The sequence below is a fragment of the Callospermophilus lateralis genome, chromosome 2, assembly GCF_048772815.1.
Source record: "Callospermophilus lateralis isolate mCalLat2 chromosome 2, mCalLat2.hap1, whole genome shotgun sequence".
NCBI classification, from domain to species: domain Eukaryota; kingdom Metazoa; phylum Chordata; class Mammalia; order Rodentia; family Sciuridae; genus Callospermophilus; species Callospermophilus lateralis.
In genome coordinates, this window is record NC_135306.1 from 151,334,485 (window position 1) to 151,351,660 (window position 17,176).

At 46.7% G+C, this 17,176-nt stretch overlaps 1 protein-coding gene across 3 annotated transcripts in view; it reads left to right on the plus strand.

Annotated features, from left to right (window-relative positions):
• Clpb (ClpB family mitochondrial disaggregase) overlaps window positions 1–17,176 on the plus strand; it is a 142,276-nt gene that overhangs the window by 115,487 nt on the left and 9,613 nt on the right. For all 3 annotated transcript variants that reach the window (XR_013090402.1, XM_076846695.1, XM_076846697.1), the window contains exons 7-11: window positions 323–437; window positions 10,326–10,403; window positions 11,556–11,611; window positions 15,975–16,019; window positions 16,405–16,566. Coding sequence is in view for 2 of the 3 variants with exons in the window: in XM_076846695.1 (XP_076702810.1) it covers window positions 323–437; window positions 10,326–10,403; window positions 11,556–11,611; window positions 15,975–16,019; window positions 16,405–16,566 (456 nt within the window). In the remaining variant the exon portion in view is untranslated. The remainder of the gene's footprint in view (window positions 1–322; window positions 438–10,325; window positions 10,404–11,555; window positions 11,612–15,974; window positions 16,020–16,404; window positions 16,567–17,176) is intronic.

The following is a 17,176-nucleotide window of genomic DNA, read 5'->3' on the forward strand; positions in this document are numbered from 1 at the left end:
AGCTGTCTGGTGTGGTACCGTCCTAGAGATAAGCATTTATGCTCTGAAACCATGAGGAAAGTGGTTCTGTCTGAGAAGCGTTTGTCTGTAGACCCTGTCTTGCCTGCTCTTGACTTGGGGCTCCCTGAAGGCAAGGTGTGGCTTTTTTCTCAGGCAAGACAGACAGGGGGAGGATGGGAAGAACTAAGTTATCCTCTCATGTTCATGAACCAGACCTGTTCCACAGGACCCCTGTAGTCCCACGACTGTGTTTTTCTAGTTGAGGGGATAGAATGAAACTAGGGTCTAACACCCCTGAGCCATTTGCCCTCTTTCCCTGCAGTACCAGGAAAAGCAGCGGAAGCGTGAAGCTGAGGAACGGCGCCGCTTCCCCTTGGAACAGCGTCTGAAGGAGCACATCATTGGCCAGGAGAGTGCCATTGCCACTGTGGGTGCTGGTGAGTACTAGGACCATAGCCAGTGCAGGAAAACGCAGGGTAGTTTATGCTCTGCTGCCAGGAGGTGGACTTCCTGCTGCCACCAAACTGGAGAGATGCAGTTAACATTAAAAGTCAACATTTGTTGAGTACTATCTATATGCCAGGCATTATTATAAACTCTTTGTATATCCTGAAAGGACTAAAATAGTCTTCTCAGCAGCACCATGAGTTTGGTACTACCAAATTCCCATTTTACAGGTGAGCAAGATAAGACACTAAACTTGGCTGGAGTTTATACTCACTGCCCTGAGAGGTCTTGACCAGTCCCACTGACACATTGCTTATTCAATAATTATTCAATAATTTGCCCAAGGATGCTTTCCAGTTCTTAGAATTTTAACTCTCACCTTCATCTGTTCCTCTACCTACTGCCCCATTCTCAAGGTGGGATACCTGAGACCCAAAGGGGGGTGATAGCCTGTCCATTACTAGTGGTGTGGCAGCTACAACTAGGATATGTTTCTCTGTGCCAGCCCAGGACTTTCTCATCCCTTCAGAATAGCAGCTGGTCCTATTTTAGGAAAAACATCCCAAACAATTATAGAATGCCTTCTTCCCCACCTGTAAGCCCTTATTTCTATACTTTGGCTCCTAGACACCAGATTGTAACCCTTATCTGTGGCCTTCCTTCCCATGTGAAGCCCGCTGGACAGTTATACATAGCTATAACAGCAACTGCCCTGAGTATGAGCTGGGAAAGAGGAATCCTATGCCAGGCAAAGCAAAAGGGTCTCCCCTAAGAGGAGTTCTCCAATCATGGTCCCTGGCCCAGCAGCATCACTCTCCCCTGAAACTTAAGAATTCAGACTTCAGGCCTCACCCACACCTATGGAATCAGATGCTGGGATCTGTATTTTAATAGGCTCTTCAGGTGATCTGATGCTTGGCTGGAGTTTAAACTCACTGCCCTGAGAGGTCTTGACCAGTCCCACTGACACATTGCTTATTATTTTCTCTAAGCATCTAACCCCATGTGAATCCCTCATCAGGGATCTGACCAAATCAGCAGAGGAAAGGAGACCATAGACTGAAACTGCTTCCCCAGCTAGAGGTCAGAAAGTGGCCTGTTGGCACACACAGGAGCTGGGGAGAACTTTTATGAATGCACAGGGCCCCACTACGTGCAGGGCAGATCACACCAGACTGTCTCCTTGGGGTCTGGAGGCAGACATCTCTTCCCAGCTGCTATCCCAACTCCTTTTCCAAAGCTATGTTAGAGGTGAAGGGAGCAGAGATTCTGGGAGCCCTCATAGGTTGAAGAGAAGCATAGCCCACTCAAGACACTGATTACCTGGGTGGAGATCTAACAAAGCACCTCTTTCTAGAGTCTCTCATCTACTTGAACCAGGACTGCAGCTGCCCTTACAGTGTTTTTTGTTTTTTAATATAATTATTTTTATGTGGTGCTGAGGATTGAACCCAGCACCTCACATGTGAGACGCAGGCGCTCTACCACTGAGCTACAGCCCCCGCCCCCTTACAGTGTTTTCTCAGCTTCTTACACACTTCTGCAGCAGGCCACCTGCTATTCTTTGACCTCCTACTTCTCACCAGCTCCTCAAGTTCACAAGCCATGACACTCCCCAGAAACAGGGAGCTACTGAGCTAATTTGACCAATCTGTTCTGTCACTCACCTGCCATGCAGCTCAGCCTCCTCAGCTTTTCTAAACATCAGTTTTCTCACCTGTGTAGTAGGGTACCAAGTCCAGGACCATGGAACTCTAAGCATGTATTCTTTCTTGTCTGCCATACAGCCTAGTCCCTATCCTTAAGATGTTTAGCCTTGGGAGCTAGAGATGTAGCTTAGTGTTAGAGCACTTTTCTAATGTGTCAGGCCCTGGGCTCAATCCCTAACACTGGGAGAAGGAAAAAAAAAAAAAAAAGATGTTCAGCCTTAAGGCTGTTTTTGTTTATTTATAGTTTTATTACACTACTGGATGCTCATGGGCATTCTACCACTGACCTATATCCCCAACCCTTTTTATTTTTTAATTTGAGACAGGGTCAAACTTGGGATCCTCTTGCCTCAGCCTCCCACATTGCTGGAATTACAGCAATTCATGGTCCCACCTCACCACTTTTTTGGTTATACACTAACTTCTGATGGGTCACCCATCTTGCCTGTCTTTACTGTTGGCCCAGAGCAAGAGTAGATGACTCAATTCCTCACCTCCAAGATGTGTCAGAATGTGTACCCTGAGTGCCTCCTCCCACTTAAAACCCCCATTCTATTACCTGAACTCTGCCTTGGGTCAGTGGAAAGGCCCTGTTCCATGTGCCATCGTATGAGACCAACCCTGCTATGTCTACAAAAACCCTAGAAAAGACAGAGTGGCCCCTGGGGCCCAGGTTGAGCAGGGCTGATGCTCAACCTCCATTTATAAAGCAGTAATTGTGCACCTATCTTGCTGAGAATCCCTATAACTGGGGTCTCACGATCTGTTCCAAGCCATGTTCATTTCCTGTGACCAGCTCCCAGAGGCTCTTAGACCCCAGCCTGGTAATTGCAGGTACAGGACCAGGCAAAGGATGAGGCATTGTGGGTTAGAACTGTGATGGCACACAGTACCCAGTACCTCCAAACCAAAGCAGGTACAGGGGAGTAAGGTGCATCTAGAAGCTAGGCCAGGCCTCCGTGATCCTCTAGCATAGCATCACATATGTACTAAGCACTGGCTGATGGAGCCTGGCACCCCATGGGTACCATGAGGGTGGGTAGCCAGAGAAGTGCCGCAGAATGAATTGATTTGATAAATGGCCATTTATTACCCTCACGAATTGGCTGAAACCAATTTCGGTCACATCAACCCCTGGTAAGTGCTGGGATATTGATTTGTGCAAAGTAATACAGTGAATTTATCAGTGTGATCCCCAGCTGCAGGGCCTGTAGCAAGGCTGCCTCACAGTTACCACCTTACAAATAGAGGAGATAAAGCACCAGCCCCACAACCCAGGCCCCATGACCTCTCTGGTCTCATAGGGTCATCAGAGCCAAAGCAGGGCCAGCCTGCATACCATAAACCAGAGCCTTGGCACAGAAAATGAAGCTCTTCTTCTAGAATCCAGAGCTGTGAATTATGGGGAAGGGAAGATGCCCACGAACCCAACACCTCTAAGCCCCTCATCATCCTCAGAAAAGCAGCCAGCTGTCTGTTCACATTCACTGATCTCCTAAGTAGGAATTTAGACATGAATGGATAAAGAAACTGTCTTTAAATGTCTAAAAGACAGTTTCTTTATCCATTCATCTGTGGCTCCTCCCACCCCCTCACCCCTTACAGCCCAAATATCAAGTTCTATCATTCTACCTCTTACAGGTTATCAAGACTGGCCTCGCTCCTCTGTTCCTGATACCATTGCCCTGGCTCAGACACAAGCAGCCTGAACCATGGCAGAGTGGTCTTCCTGCTTCCTTTCCTTTCCCTAGAATCAGTTTTCCTCGCTGGCTGATCTTTGGAAAACACACATTTAACAATGCCCTCCCATATTAGAAACCTTGAGTGGCCTTGCTGTCCTGACATGGCACAGAAGGCCAGCCATAGCACCTGCCTCTGCCTCCCTGCACATGCCACCAAGCTCATCTCTGCTGTCATTGCTGCGGTAGGCTTGTGGTTCCTTCTCTTCTGGCCCTTCTATTCCCATCCCACCCCAGCCCATCCCCCACACTGACTGCTTTCTCCTTGGGCCAGCCCTGTTTAGGACCAGTGCACTGTGGGCTTCTGGTTTATTCTCCCAATTCCAAGCACGGCATCTGGTCAAAGTAGATGCTGAGCAGTTTGTGAAATTAATTTACTGCTGTGGCTCCTTGTCAGGCTCTGTAATGTGCTATGACAAGGAACCACACTCTAGTGAGATTGTTAATTACAGCCATATTGCTTGACTTTTGACCCCTCGGGTGGCAAGCCTTTCCCCAGACCTTCTCTAAGAAGCCTCTCCTGGGCAGCAGGTCAACCTGCATGTACCTGACAGCCACCTTGGAACTTCTTCTGACCAGGGGCCTATGCCTGGTACCATTCCACCCAATCCCGGTTAGCTCTATGAATCCCCTGTGTCTCCTCAAGCAATCTCTTCCACCTCAACTGCCCTGCTAGAAGTGTCAATGTCTGGCCCATATACAGAATCTCAGAATCAGCCATGTGTCACACCAGGAGCACTAACCTCTCGGGCTCCAGTTCCCTAAAAGGGCAGTCTTCCCAAGCCCTGTGCCTTTCTCTGGGCCCTACCTTTGAAAACTGCTATCTTTTTTTTATTATTCTTTTTAATTATACATGACAGTAGAATGTATTTTGAGATATCATCATATGTTCATGAAGTATAACTTTCCTTTTTTGTGGCTGTATATGATATACTGGTCATGTATTCATATATGAATGTAGGAAAGTTTTATCTGATTTGTTCTACTGTCTTTTCTATTCCCATCTCCCCCAACCTCCACTGTTCCCACTATCCCCTCCCATTGTGAGTCAACATCCACATATCAGAGAGAAAATTCAGCCTTTGTTTTGGGGGTTTAGATTATTTCGCTTAGCATAATATTTTTCAGTTCCGTCCATTTACCAGCCAATGCCATGATTTCATTCTTCTTTATGGCTGAGTAATATTCCATTGTGTATATATGCCACAATTTCTTTATCCATTCATCTGTTGAAGGGTACCTAGGTTGGTTCCATAACTTAACTATTGTGAATTGAACTGCTGTAAACATTGATGTAGCTACATTACTATAGTATGCTGATTTTATGTCCTTTGGGTATATGCCAAGGAGTGGGATATCGGGGTCAACTGGAAGTTCCATTCCAAGTTTTCTGAGGAATCTCCATACTGCTTTCCATAGTGGTTGCACCAATTTGCAGTCTTATCAGCAATGTATGAGTGTGCCTTTTTCCCCACATCCTCGCCAACATTTATTGTCACTTGTATTCTTGATAATTGCCATTCTGACTGGAGTGAGATGAAATCTCAGTGTAGTTGTAATTTGCATTTCTCCAGTTGTTAGTGATGTTGAAACATTTCTTCGTATATTTGTTGACCATTCGTATTTCCTCTGTGAAATATCTGTTCATTTCCTTTGCCCGTTTATTGATTGGGTTTTTGTTTGTTTGAAAACTGGTATCTGATGTGAGAAATGTATCTAGGTCATCCCTGAACTATAGAACTGCTTGCAGCTCTAAACCCTCACCATGTTGCTTCAGGGTCCCTGCCTGTGCTCTGCTGTTCTGGTTCCGTAGGCTGCCCTGCACTTCTTTACCTGCTGACATATTCAAGACCTACACTTCTCCTAGATGCCCCTACTTCAGTCCTTCCTTGGATTCAGGCCTTTTTCTGAGCTTCCAGTAGCTACTTTTGTCATTGCTCTTACCACATGGGTCTGCTGTGTTTGAGGGGCCTTTCTCTCTCCATGGACAGGTACTACTTCCATCAGCTGTTTATGAGGTTGGGCATCCAAATATATAAAGGTTGTTGAACTTCAGTAAATAAAGTCTGAGCCCCTTTTGACACTACTGGTAGCTAGACCCTAGGGGAACTTAACCATGAGTGTCAGTCCAAAGGGCTGGTTCCCTGGGAGATGCCTCAGCATGGAACAGTCACGTCCCCAGGTTATGTTTAGGGGATAAAGAAAAGAAAACCTCCAGGCTAGATCATTAGAACTTATCAAGGAGCACAAGTCAGCCCCCCTAGTCTGCCCCATTGCCTTGAGCTGAGTGGAGGCAAAGACCTGGGGTGGGAGGAAGAGGCAACTCTTTACTCCAGTTTTCCACATGCTGGGGCCTTCTTGGAATATCATATCATCCCCCAACTTTCTGGCAGTCTCCCCTCATCCTTCAGGCACAAATGGCTTTCCCACACTGGTTTTGGTCCACCCACCCCATTTGGAACCCACAGTTTTCATAGCAGCGTTTTTCTAAAAGGCACAAACCTTGTTTTAGGCCTCTCTGGGTTTTGTGCTCCTGGCAAGAGCTGAACAGTGCATAGAGCTCTCTAGAGAGGGTTTAGAAGGGAGTGGAAGCCTTCTTCACCCAAGGGGAGTAGAAACCAGCTGGAGCACTAGTAGACAGGTCCCGGCTGCATTCTTCCCCTCTGTAAAATGAGAGTTGAAGAAACTACTCTTTCCTGCTTAAGATTCCAGAAAGACCAAGAATCATTTCATTTAGACAGCAAACATTAAAACAGTGTTGGGCTAGTCTCAGGGGTCCCTCAGGAATCCACTTAGAATTATCATAAGGAGGAAAGAGATGTATAAAATACCAAAGCTAATGACTATGACTTCATTATTTTTATTCTTGCTGTTACTTCATTCTTCACAGCTTATAAAATGCTTTCATAACCATTAACTCATTTCATCTTCATATTGGGGTGGCACAGAGACATACCTGTTTCCATTTTATAGATGAAGAAACTGAGGCTTTAAAGGAATGAGTGTTTTATTCAGCCATTCAACTAGTAAATGACAGAGACAGGACTTAGTTCCTGTAACTCCTGTCCCCTCCACCATACCAGTCTATAAATGAGCATGTACCAGAGAGTGCAGACCCAGGAATTAGCGGGGTAGATGTGCTGTTGTGAAATGAATTGTAAAGAGTTGTTGCAGGTGAGTTTTCAGATGATCTTGTAGTGACAGATGTGGCCAGGAGAAGGCACCTGGAAAGGGACAGGCACCAGCAAAGCAGGCACCAGGCAGAGGATCCTGGTTGGGGCCGGTCAGGGAAGGGGGCTGGGCTGCCCATGCGGAGGCCCTGATACCATCTGAAGTCTAAGGACAGTGGTGAGGCCAAGGACAGGGGCTCCTGAGGCCATGTGTCAAATGGCTGAGTGAAACAGACAGAAAGATTTCAGAGGGAGCTTCTTCCAGGTGAGACAAGGATGTGAGGAGAGCAGCAGAGAGCCAGGGATAGCTGCCCACCTTCCCTACACCTGAAGCACCAGTTCAGGCTTGAGAGTCAACCAGGGCAGCCTAGAGTCTGCACTTATTTACCTGCGTAACCTCAAGCAGGTTTCCTAACTTCTTTGTTCACATTTTCTCATCTATAAAACAGGAATCCAGTTTCCTGCCCTACTTGCCTTATATTCTCATAATGGGGCTGATATGAAATTACTTCTACAGAGGATCTTTACAGACTGTAAAGTGATGGCGGAGTTAGTTCACATTGCTGGTCCATCATGAGTCCAGCAGCACTTAACAGCCACAGGCACATGGGCCCATCCAGATCTTTGGTCATTCCAGCCTCTGCTCAGGCCTGATGGGACCCTCTGGCTCCCCAGCTTTGGTCCCCAGCCACCCTGCCCACCGCACACCCTGGAGCTCACCTTCCCCAGTCCTTCCTAGCTGCTTCCATTTTTCATTCTGTCGGACTCCATCTGCTTGGCCGTTTTTCTCTTCAGATATTATTAGAAATATCCAGAGTTGTAATTGTTTAATGGTTGGCATTTCACCTGTTTCATGGGGGACCCAGATCAAGCCCACCCCAGACTCATGCCCTGGGTCTGGCAGAATTGACCAGGGACAGCTGTGCAGTGGAGTCTGTATGGCATTATAAAGCGCTCTCTCCCAGGTGCATTATTAGAAAAGAAGGGGAAAAAGATGGCCCCAGGCATAATTCAATTCCACATTCTCCATGGTGTGTGTTATACTGCACAGCCCAGCAGTGTGCAGCTCTGGATGGGCTGGGGGTTGGGGGGAGCCAAGATCAGAACCTCATGTATGATAAACTGGGGAACCCCATCCCCCCCAGGTCACCTGTTTGAGCCATGCCTGCCTCACTTGATGCCCCATCAAGCCTGAAGCGAGTTCATACTCAGCCTCTTCCCAACCTAGATTCTCAATTTAGCCAAATTTTGGAAGAATGCACCTCCTTTCAGGTGAACCCTCTCACCCCTGCCCCAACACACATGCACACATGTTCACACATAGTATTCACGAAAGTCTAGCTTTGGCCATTTTCATACCTCTACTACCTCCAGATACCCTCACCCCCAGCTCCCTGTTTCTGCCAGGATACCAGGGACTCCCCTTCAACCAAACTTGAACTTCCCTGCTTCATCCCTAGTGTTCAGGTACCTGCGAGGTCTGTGAGTTCCACTTAGAGAAGATCTGGATCCTAGCCTCAAGAGAGGTGGACTGAGTGTTCTAAGTTCTTTCAGGGTTCTCAGAGAGCATCTCCAGGGCAGGAAAAATTGACTTGTCCAACATCTATGAAGTTGCAGTTTTCATTTGTTTCTACTGAGACCAGAGTGGAGAGAGAGAGTGCTTTAGGTGGCAACATTAAAGACAGAGGTGAGCACTGGGAATGTGGCTCATGGTAGTGCACTTGCCTGGCATGCATGAAGCTCTGTATTTGATTCCCAGCACCACAGGGGGGAAAAAAGTGAGGAAGACCACATCGTGAGGTAAACTCCTAAGACAGGTAGTCCAGACCCTCATAACCTGATCCCCTGCACTGCTCCTCATGTTCATTCCCATCTCTCCACCTCTGTCATACTGGCCACTTATCCAAATCCTGCCAGGCCTCCATAGTCCCACTTCTTCCAAAGAGGCCTCCCTGACATCTGCAGTAGCTTCTTTGAAAGCCACACAGTATAACTGTTAGGAGCTTGGCTCCTCAAGACTGGCAGAAGAATCCCTAAGACTGCCAACTCTTTCTTGATTGACTGAGTTTCCAGGCTTTGCCCTCTAACATTTATCCCTTTGCTAATCACCTCCCCTCCCCTCAACACCCTGGGGACCAGACCAGACATGATGTTTCATCTGCAGACAGACCTTGACATTACACAGGACTCTTCCTGCTCCTGACTGCCATGTTTCCATTAGTGCAACCCAAGTTGATATTCACTTTTTAAAGAAACCTTATGTGATTTTGTTTTGAAAAGATGGCAGGTTTAGAGAAAGAAGTACCTCTATGTATTATGTATCTGTTGCCTCAGTTTCCTGCTCATTGTAATGGACTTAAAAAATACTTACCCTTCAGGGCATTGGTGTGTGGGTCTTGAGTAAATACATTGGTGGTGAATTGTCCAATTGTGCTTAGCACGCAGCATGTTCAATAAGTGATTCTTCTTATGGTTCTGCCTCGCAGCACTCCCTGCTTACCCTTGAGCGGTGCTTCTGGGCCTGATTTCTCCCATTTTGTAGTTGAGCACTTCATTTCCTCACCTTGAATGCATAGCCCTTGATTACATTCTTCTTGCTGAAGAAGAGAGGTCAGGGCTTGCTGTAGCAGAGTTAAACCCCAAGGGAACTTAGTACAGATCTTTCTCACCGGATACCATGGTTAGTAGGGATGCTGACCAAGTGGCTTACTCCGTCCGCACTCCAAGCTCCACACTACCCTCAATTAGTTCCTGAAAATGCACATGACTGTTTCCACTTCCTAATCCAGACAGCATACCAAACCTTGGTTTCCCCAAATGGGAAAGAGCCCAGAGCTCACACCCCAAATGGCTAAAACCTGCCGTGGTCTTCTGCCTCTCATGTTTGCATAGGTAAGAAGAGGGGTAGCCAGCAAAAGCTAAAGTTCCTCTCAAATTCTCTTTCACCAATCCCCCACCCCCCTTCACCTCCATTCACCATCCACCCGCCTTTCAGTTTCCCTGGCAACGCTGAGTGCTCATCCTGGAAAACTTTATCCGAAATCTGCTCTGGGCAGCTTTCCAAATCCATGCTAACCTGATTAGGTGTCTCTAGGGGCCTTGCCAGCTAATCAGATTAGGCAGCACTAATGGTAGTGAGGACTTTGAGTGGGCACAGAGCAGTAAAACATATTGTATACTTAGTGATAATTATCCTGCCTTTTGTGTCATTGATTTATCTGCCTCCCTCCCCGTCCCCCGTCTTGTGTGTTTGGCCATAGCGATCCGGAGGAAGGAGAATGGCTGGTACGACGAAGAACACCCTCTGGTCTTCCTCTTCTTGGGATCATCTGGAATAGGTAATCAGGAACAAATCAGACATTGGGGAAGGGGAACAGGCGGGGTGGTGGGGAGGGGATTGGCCCACGCTCGACAGCCCCAGCTGCTGTGGACCAGGGGTCATGACACCCATCTTGAGTTCAAATCCCAGCTCCAGAAGCAATTGCCTCCAAATTATAGAGCTACCAAAAAGAGGACTCTGAGTTTTTAATCATCTGCCATGTTGTGAACAGCTAGAATCATGACCCTCCCTGGAAGCTGTGATATAAGGACTAATTCACCTAGAGGACCAGGCCTCAGGCCTGTTAGCCCTGGCCCAGGCACTTGCATCCCCACAGGCTCCCCTCTGGGAACAATTGAACCACCTCCACTGCTCAGCACCCAGCTGCATTCAGGACAGCCTAGCTTTAGGGAGCTAAAGAAAGCCCCAGTGAGCAGCACAGTGCTGAGGTCACAGCAGGACTGGTTGCAGTAACATGGGTTAGGTATTTTTCTAGCCAGTTGAGCTGCCTTGTCTGAGGCATTCTTAGCTCCTCACTCTCCACCCTCACAGACCTCCACTCCCACCTCCCACCATTGCCTTGACAGGGCTTTCATGACTTAGTTGTCTCATCTTCACCTCAGACACCTTTATAGACCTAGCTCTCCTCAGATGTAGGATCCCAAAAGGTACCACCCTTCAACCATGATGGTGTGGACCTTTTGTACCACACAATGATTTCCAGTGGCCATTCCCAATGGCCCTTCAGAGCTACCAATTTGGTATTATCATTCCTTTGTTTTATCACAAAGAAGGACGGTGAAGCCAATAAGATATACTCTTCATCCCCTCCCAGTGGCTTCTTAGCATGTGATTCTGGGGTCTGACTGAACGACAGAACCATAGGAGTTAAGAGAAATGTGGGACAGAGAGCAAGAAAGCCAGTGCACTCCCAGGAGGGATGAAGTTTGTGCGGGCTTCAGAGGGCAAGTTGGCTCTAGACTAGTCATCCCCCCACTCTTAGGATGCAGCTACAGAGAAATGGCCTCAACACCATCCGCAGAAAAGTCAAAATGCAATTTCATAAGTGACCTGAGGAGAATCTCTGAGCCTCAGTATTCCCATCTGTAAAAGACAATGCATTTCCAGTCATTTGGTCCTAACCCAACTCCTCTCGCTTCTTTCTTCCTAGGAAAAACAGAGCTAGCCAAGCAGACAGCCAAATATATGCACAAAGATGCCAAAAAGGTAAGGGCTGGTACTGAGGTATCTTCTACAGACCATAGAGACCTATCAAAAACCTGAGGCTCAGTGGCAGAGCACTTGCCTCGCACATGTGAGGCACTGGGTTTGATCCTCAGCACCACATAAAAATAAACAAACAAAAGAAAGATATTGTGTCCATGTATAACTAAAAAATACTTTTTAAAAAATCTGAGGCTCTCTGAATCTAGTAGTAGAATCAAAAAGATGTACACCCCGCCCCTCCCCACCCCCCAAAGAAACAAGCCTCAGCTCTGGCCACCGGTTGTTCCAGGAATTTGGGGAAGTTATCTAACCTCTTTGTGTCTCAGTTTCTTCATCTTTGAAATAAGAATAATAATCCTCGGTCTACCTGACTCTTGGGAAAACCAGGTCTGATTCATCCACACAACATCGTCAAGTTCCCACATAATGCCAGGTGTTGTGCTGAATGCCCGTAATGCAGTGTTTATTAAGGCACTCTCTCCCCAGGCACTCTGGCTGGGGAGGTGTCCACATAGTCAAGGCTGTGCCAGAGGAAGTCTTGGCAGCTGTCCGAGAAAATGGGAATGAGATGATTCCTGTTGCTTCTTTTCATCCTGCATGACCTTTGAAACCTGGTTTCTCTCTCTCTTTTTTTTTTTTTAATTTTATTTATTTATTATTTTTATGTGGTGCTGAGGATCCAACCCAGAGCCTCACACGTGCTAGGCAAGCGCTCTACCGCTGAGCCACAACCCCAGTTCCTGAAACCTGGTTTCTTAATGCCTTATGTGTTGGCTGCTTCTAATGTTCCTTCACAAGGCTCAGAGCCATAGATTTTCCACAGGAAAGGGCCATCTTCATCCCCTGTGTGTTTGTACTCAGCTTTCCAAAGCCTACTCAGTTTGACTCTTGTCCATGTTGACAGGAAACATTCTGGAGAAAGCACTCCTTAGAGAGAATACAAAACAGCTTAATGAAAGGTAAACTTCCTACCACCCTTCCTAGCATGAGGCTGAGGGAGGTCGATCTCCCACATTGGAGGTTGCCTAAGACATGCCTCACCCCATACACTCCCCACCAAGATGATGAGGACTTGCCTAGGTCTTGCCAGCCAAGTGGCTCCCAGAAGCAGAGTCCTGGATTCCTATTCCACTTGTAACCTCCTGAATTCTTGCCACCCTCCAGAGAACCTGGCAGCCACAGAAACAAGGTCGCTCAGGCTATGTCCTCCTGAGCCCCCTTCTTCCTAAGAACTGGCAGAAGGCTTTTCACTGGCCGAGCAGCTATGCTCTGCCTCAGCGAAACCCAGAGCAGACCCACTTGACATGCAGGCAGGCAAGAAGCAGCACATGGCATGCTAATATGCTCCAACCGAAATAGCATTTTTAAGACAATTTATCAGGTTGGCAGCGATTGAAACAATTAGCACTCTGGAAAGGGCCATAAACTAGCAAGACTATTAGGGAAGATGCAGTTACGGGCAGGAACCACCTGATTAGGGATGAAGAATTCTGAGTGGTTTAATTTTAATACTGTCAGAAAGGTTAATATTTAATTACAAATTATAATCTCCTTATCCAAGCTGTCTTAATATGTCTTCATACACAGTGGAAGTAGAAGGAAAGTATCTGCTGACTTGCTGGTGTAGAAAGGAGAAGGGACTTTTTAAAAAACTGATGATGCACATAATTTTTTAGTTGGCACATCAAAATGGGAGACAGATCAGTCCCAGTGCAGGGTGTCCTACAGGTGGGCTGATAGTGTCCTTCTGTACATGTCTCATTCAGAAAGAGAAATAACACCATCATCTGCCCATACTCACCACAGGAGGCAGCAGGACATGGTAGGCAAACCTCTAGAGCCAGCCATTCTTTGGCTCAAGTTCCAGTTCTCAGTCTCCTGCCCTCCATGATGTTTCAGCTCTCTTGCTTCAGGGTCAGGCTGTCCAGTCCTGTGTCTGAAGCAGTTGTGATCGTCAAGGGAGATGATACAAATCATAGCTAGCTCAGCGCTGCTCCCTTGACTTGTATGTGTGCCTCACTCCCTTCTCACATAGGGCTACCACTGTCTTATTTGATCCTATGAGGGACCTAGCACAGATGCCAACTTAGACCTGCTTTTCAGATAAGAAAGCAGACCCTAGAGCATCAAGAGACTTGTCTAAGGTCACTTGTCAGGGGAATCTAGTCTTTAACTCTTCTCCCAACACCATTGTTCTCAGCTGCTCTGGGAGGGCTAGTTTGTAAACTTATCAGTTTGTCCCCATTTCACATAGGGAGATGAGAGGCATGAGAAGCCCAATAAAATCATCCATTTTATTTTTAACTCATAGGTGATGAATTACACTCCCACTCCATGCATTTCCAGTCATTTAGTCCTAACCCAACTCCTCTCGCTTCTTTCTTCCTAGGAAAAGCAGAGCTAGCCAAGCCCTGTGACCAACTCATTGCAGAATATGTTCAACAGAAATTTTCTGGCCATGTGATAGGCATGTTTGAAGCCTACCCACAAAATCCAAGCGAGTCCTAGGCTATAAGCTACCTTCTAACTAGTATACCTGAGGCTTCATGTGGAGCAATATACACAAAGTATCAGATTCGTGGCAGACATGGTGGCACACACCTGCAATCCCAGAGGCCAGCCTGAGCAATTTAGCAAGACCTTGTCCCAAAATAAAAAAAATAAAAAATAAAAAGGACTGGAGGGTGTTAACTCAGTGGTAATACACTTGTCTAGCCCTGGGTTCAGTCCTCAGTATCACAGACAAAAAAAAAGGAAAAAAAGAATCCAGTTCAGAGCCCATTTGTAAACAGGGTCTCACCAAGATGACTCATAAAGTAAAATAGGCACTGGCCTGGGAGGCTAGTGGCTTAGATCCCAATTGTGGCTCTCTGATCCTTAGTTTCTTCATTTGTGAAGGGACACTAATACCTCTGGATCCTGCTACCTAACAAGATGGTTTTTGCATTTACACTTTTTTTTTTTTTTATGTACTCACAGGTACCCACACAAAGCAGGAAGCAGTGTTGTATCTATCTATCTATCTATTTATTTATTTGTGGTGTTAAGGATCAAACCCAGGGCTTCAAGCATGTCAGGCAGACACGCTACTACTGAGCCACATCCCCAGCCATTTATAATTTTTTTAATCAGATCTATTTATGAGCCTTTTTTCTCAGCCTCTAGTGTTCCTTTCACATAGAGCAGCTTTGTTGACTTTAATTACTAGAGTTCATAATCCTTGAGAAGGGCCCTAATGGTGTTCTATGATATCATCATGATGTAGGATGACAGAGCCCAACAATTGCAGTTACATGGCAGTCTGATGAAAGGCATAGGAGCAAGCGTTTGAGTCTAACCACCTGGGTTTGAATCCCAGCTCTACCCTAGGATGTGTGTATCAGTTTTCTCATTTGTAAAATTAGTTCAATGATGGTGTCCATCCCATTGGATTATAATGAAGGTTAAATGAGATGCTGAAGTAAAATGTTAGACACCATTCTTAACACATAATAAACAATTGATGTATGTTGGATGCTGCTTTAATTGCTCTTGCCTTGCTTTGTAGGAAATACCAAGCTAAGATCTTAGGAAACTAAAGTGATTCCAGCCAAGAAAACTAACCCCAAAGACTTGTTCAAAGTTGCTTAACAAATCATTAGAAAGAGGGGCTGGGGTTGTGACTCAATGGTAAAGCGCTCACCTCGCATGTGTGAGGTCCTGGGTTTGATCCTCAGCACCACATAAAAATAAATAAATAAATAAAGGTATTATGTCCAACTACAACTAAAAAAAAAAAAAAAATCATTAGAAAGAACTAGGGTGGAAAGCCAGGTAACTTGACATTAAGTGAGCACTAGAGTCTATACCTCCCTGTAGCCTAGGACATTGATGTCTGAGCACAAAGCTCAAAATCCTTCAAGAGCCCAGCTGGTTGGCAGCGGGGATGATACGAGACAGTAGAGCATAATGGTTTAGAGCACAGAGATGGAGCTGGGTGGCCAAGCTTGTGTGACCTTGGGCAAGTTAATCTAATCTGTAATTTCGTTTCTCATCTATAAAGTGGGGATGATGAGAGCACCTAACCTCACAGACTCGTACACATTATAAGCCCTTCATAGCTTGCTTAGGACATTGCCAGGCACAGGTAAGCACCAGTGAAAGCCATTGCTCTTCCAGCCATTGCTCCCCCTGGGCAGCACACCCAGCTTTCCTGTGTCCATCCTCCATCCCTCCCAAAGCCTGCGTGTCGCAGCAGGCAGGGCTGCCAGGGGCCCTCTGGAAATGCTTGCTGGCTCATGTCCTGTGCACTGATAGCAGTGCCTACCCCACATGACCTTAACCTCTCTACGCCCTTCCCGCCTCTTGACTTATTTCCACCCAGGGCTTCATCAGGTTGGACATGTCTGAGTTCCAGGAGCGACATGAGGTGAGTCTTTTCAGAAATGATAGTCTGTGATGTGGGGGTCCTGTTGACATGACTGTTCTGGTGTTTTTATATGACTTGTCATTTGGGTCTTTGGGCCTGACATAATTCCAGCAGCCCTGGGAATTGGGGGAGGGGTGTACAAATGGGGGGTGCAACAGAGTCACTAATGTGTTTTGTGTGGGATTTGCTCTGACGAGTAATCATAGAGAAGATGTGTCTACCCTCCTATCACGGCAGGATTTCTGCCATACCAGGAGAAAAATAGCCCACCATCCTTTTGAGACAGGCATTTGCTTGTTCATAAAGCCATCTTTCCATGCTGGCCCCATATTGCAGACAAAAGGCACAGAAAGGCCTTCCTAACATATGTTCCTCCTTCTACCAGGTGGCCAAGTTTATTGGGTCCCCACCAGGCTATATTGGCCATGAGGAGGGCGGCCAGTTGACCAAGAAGTTAAAACAGTGCCCCAATGCTGTGGTGCTCTTTGATGAGGTGGACAAGGCCCATCCAGATGTGCTCACCATCATGCTGCAGCTGTTTGATGAGGTGAAAGTCAGCCTGGGCGGGATGGAGTTGTGGGGACACCTGGAGGTATTGGGGGCTGTGAACAGCAGGAATCCAGGACCCAGAGGCTGTCTGATCCTTATTCACTGCTCCTCCTTGGATATATTTAGTCACTTGGCAGATGAGGCTCTCTGGACAGGACTCAAAGCAGGCCACTCAGGGAAGACCAGCACTGACCCATAGTTGACAATTTCATGGCTGCCCAGCCTGTCCTCTAGAGGGACAGTACGACAGAGGTTCCATTGGGGGAGCACTGAACTTTTGTTTCCCCTCTGCTCCTGACTGACTTTGTAGCTTTGGCAGTTCACTGCCCATCTCTAGTCATCAGGGACTTCATGTGACGAGCAAGAAGGCTGAATCAATAAACTCCCGAGAACCATCGTGGCTCTAGCAACTCTATGCCTCTGTGTACAGTATTTCGTCTGCACCAGTGCTTTAAATCACTCAACATTGTTACTGCTGATGAGATGTTAATACCATGGCTTTTAGAATTCTTCGGAGGAGCTCCAGGCCCCTGACAAAACTGCAGTACCCCACTAGGTGGGGTGAACTCTGAATGGGAAAAGAACATGCTTTTATGCAGTATATTTTA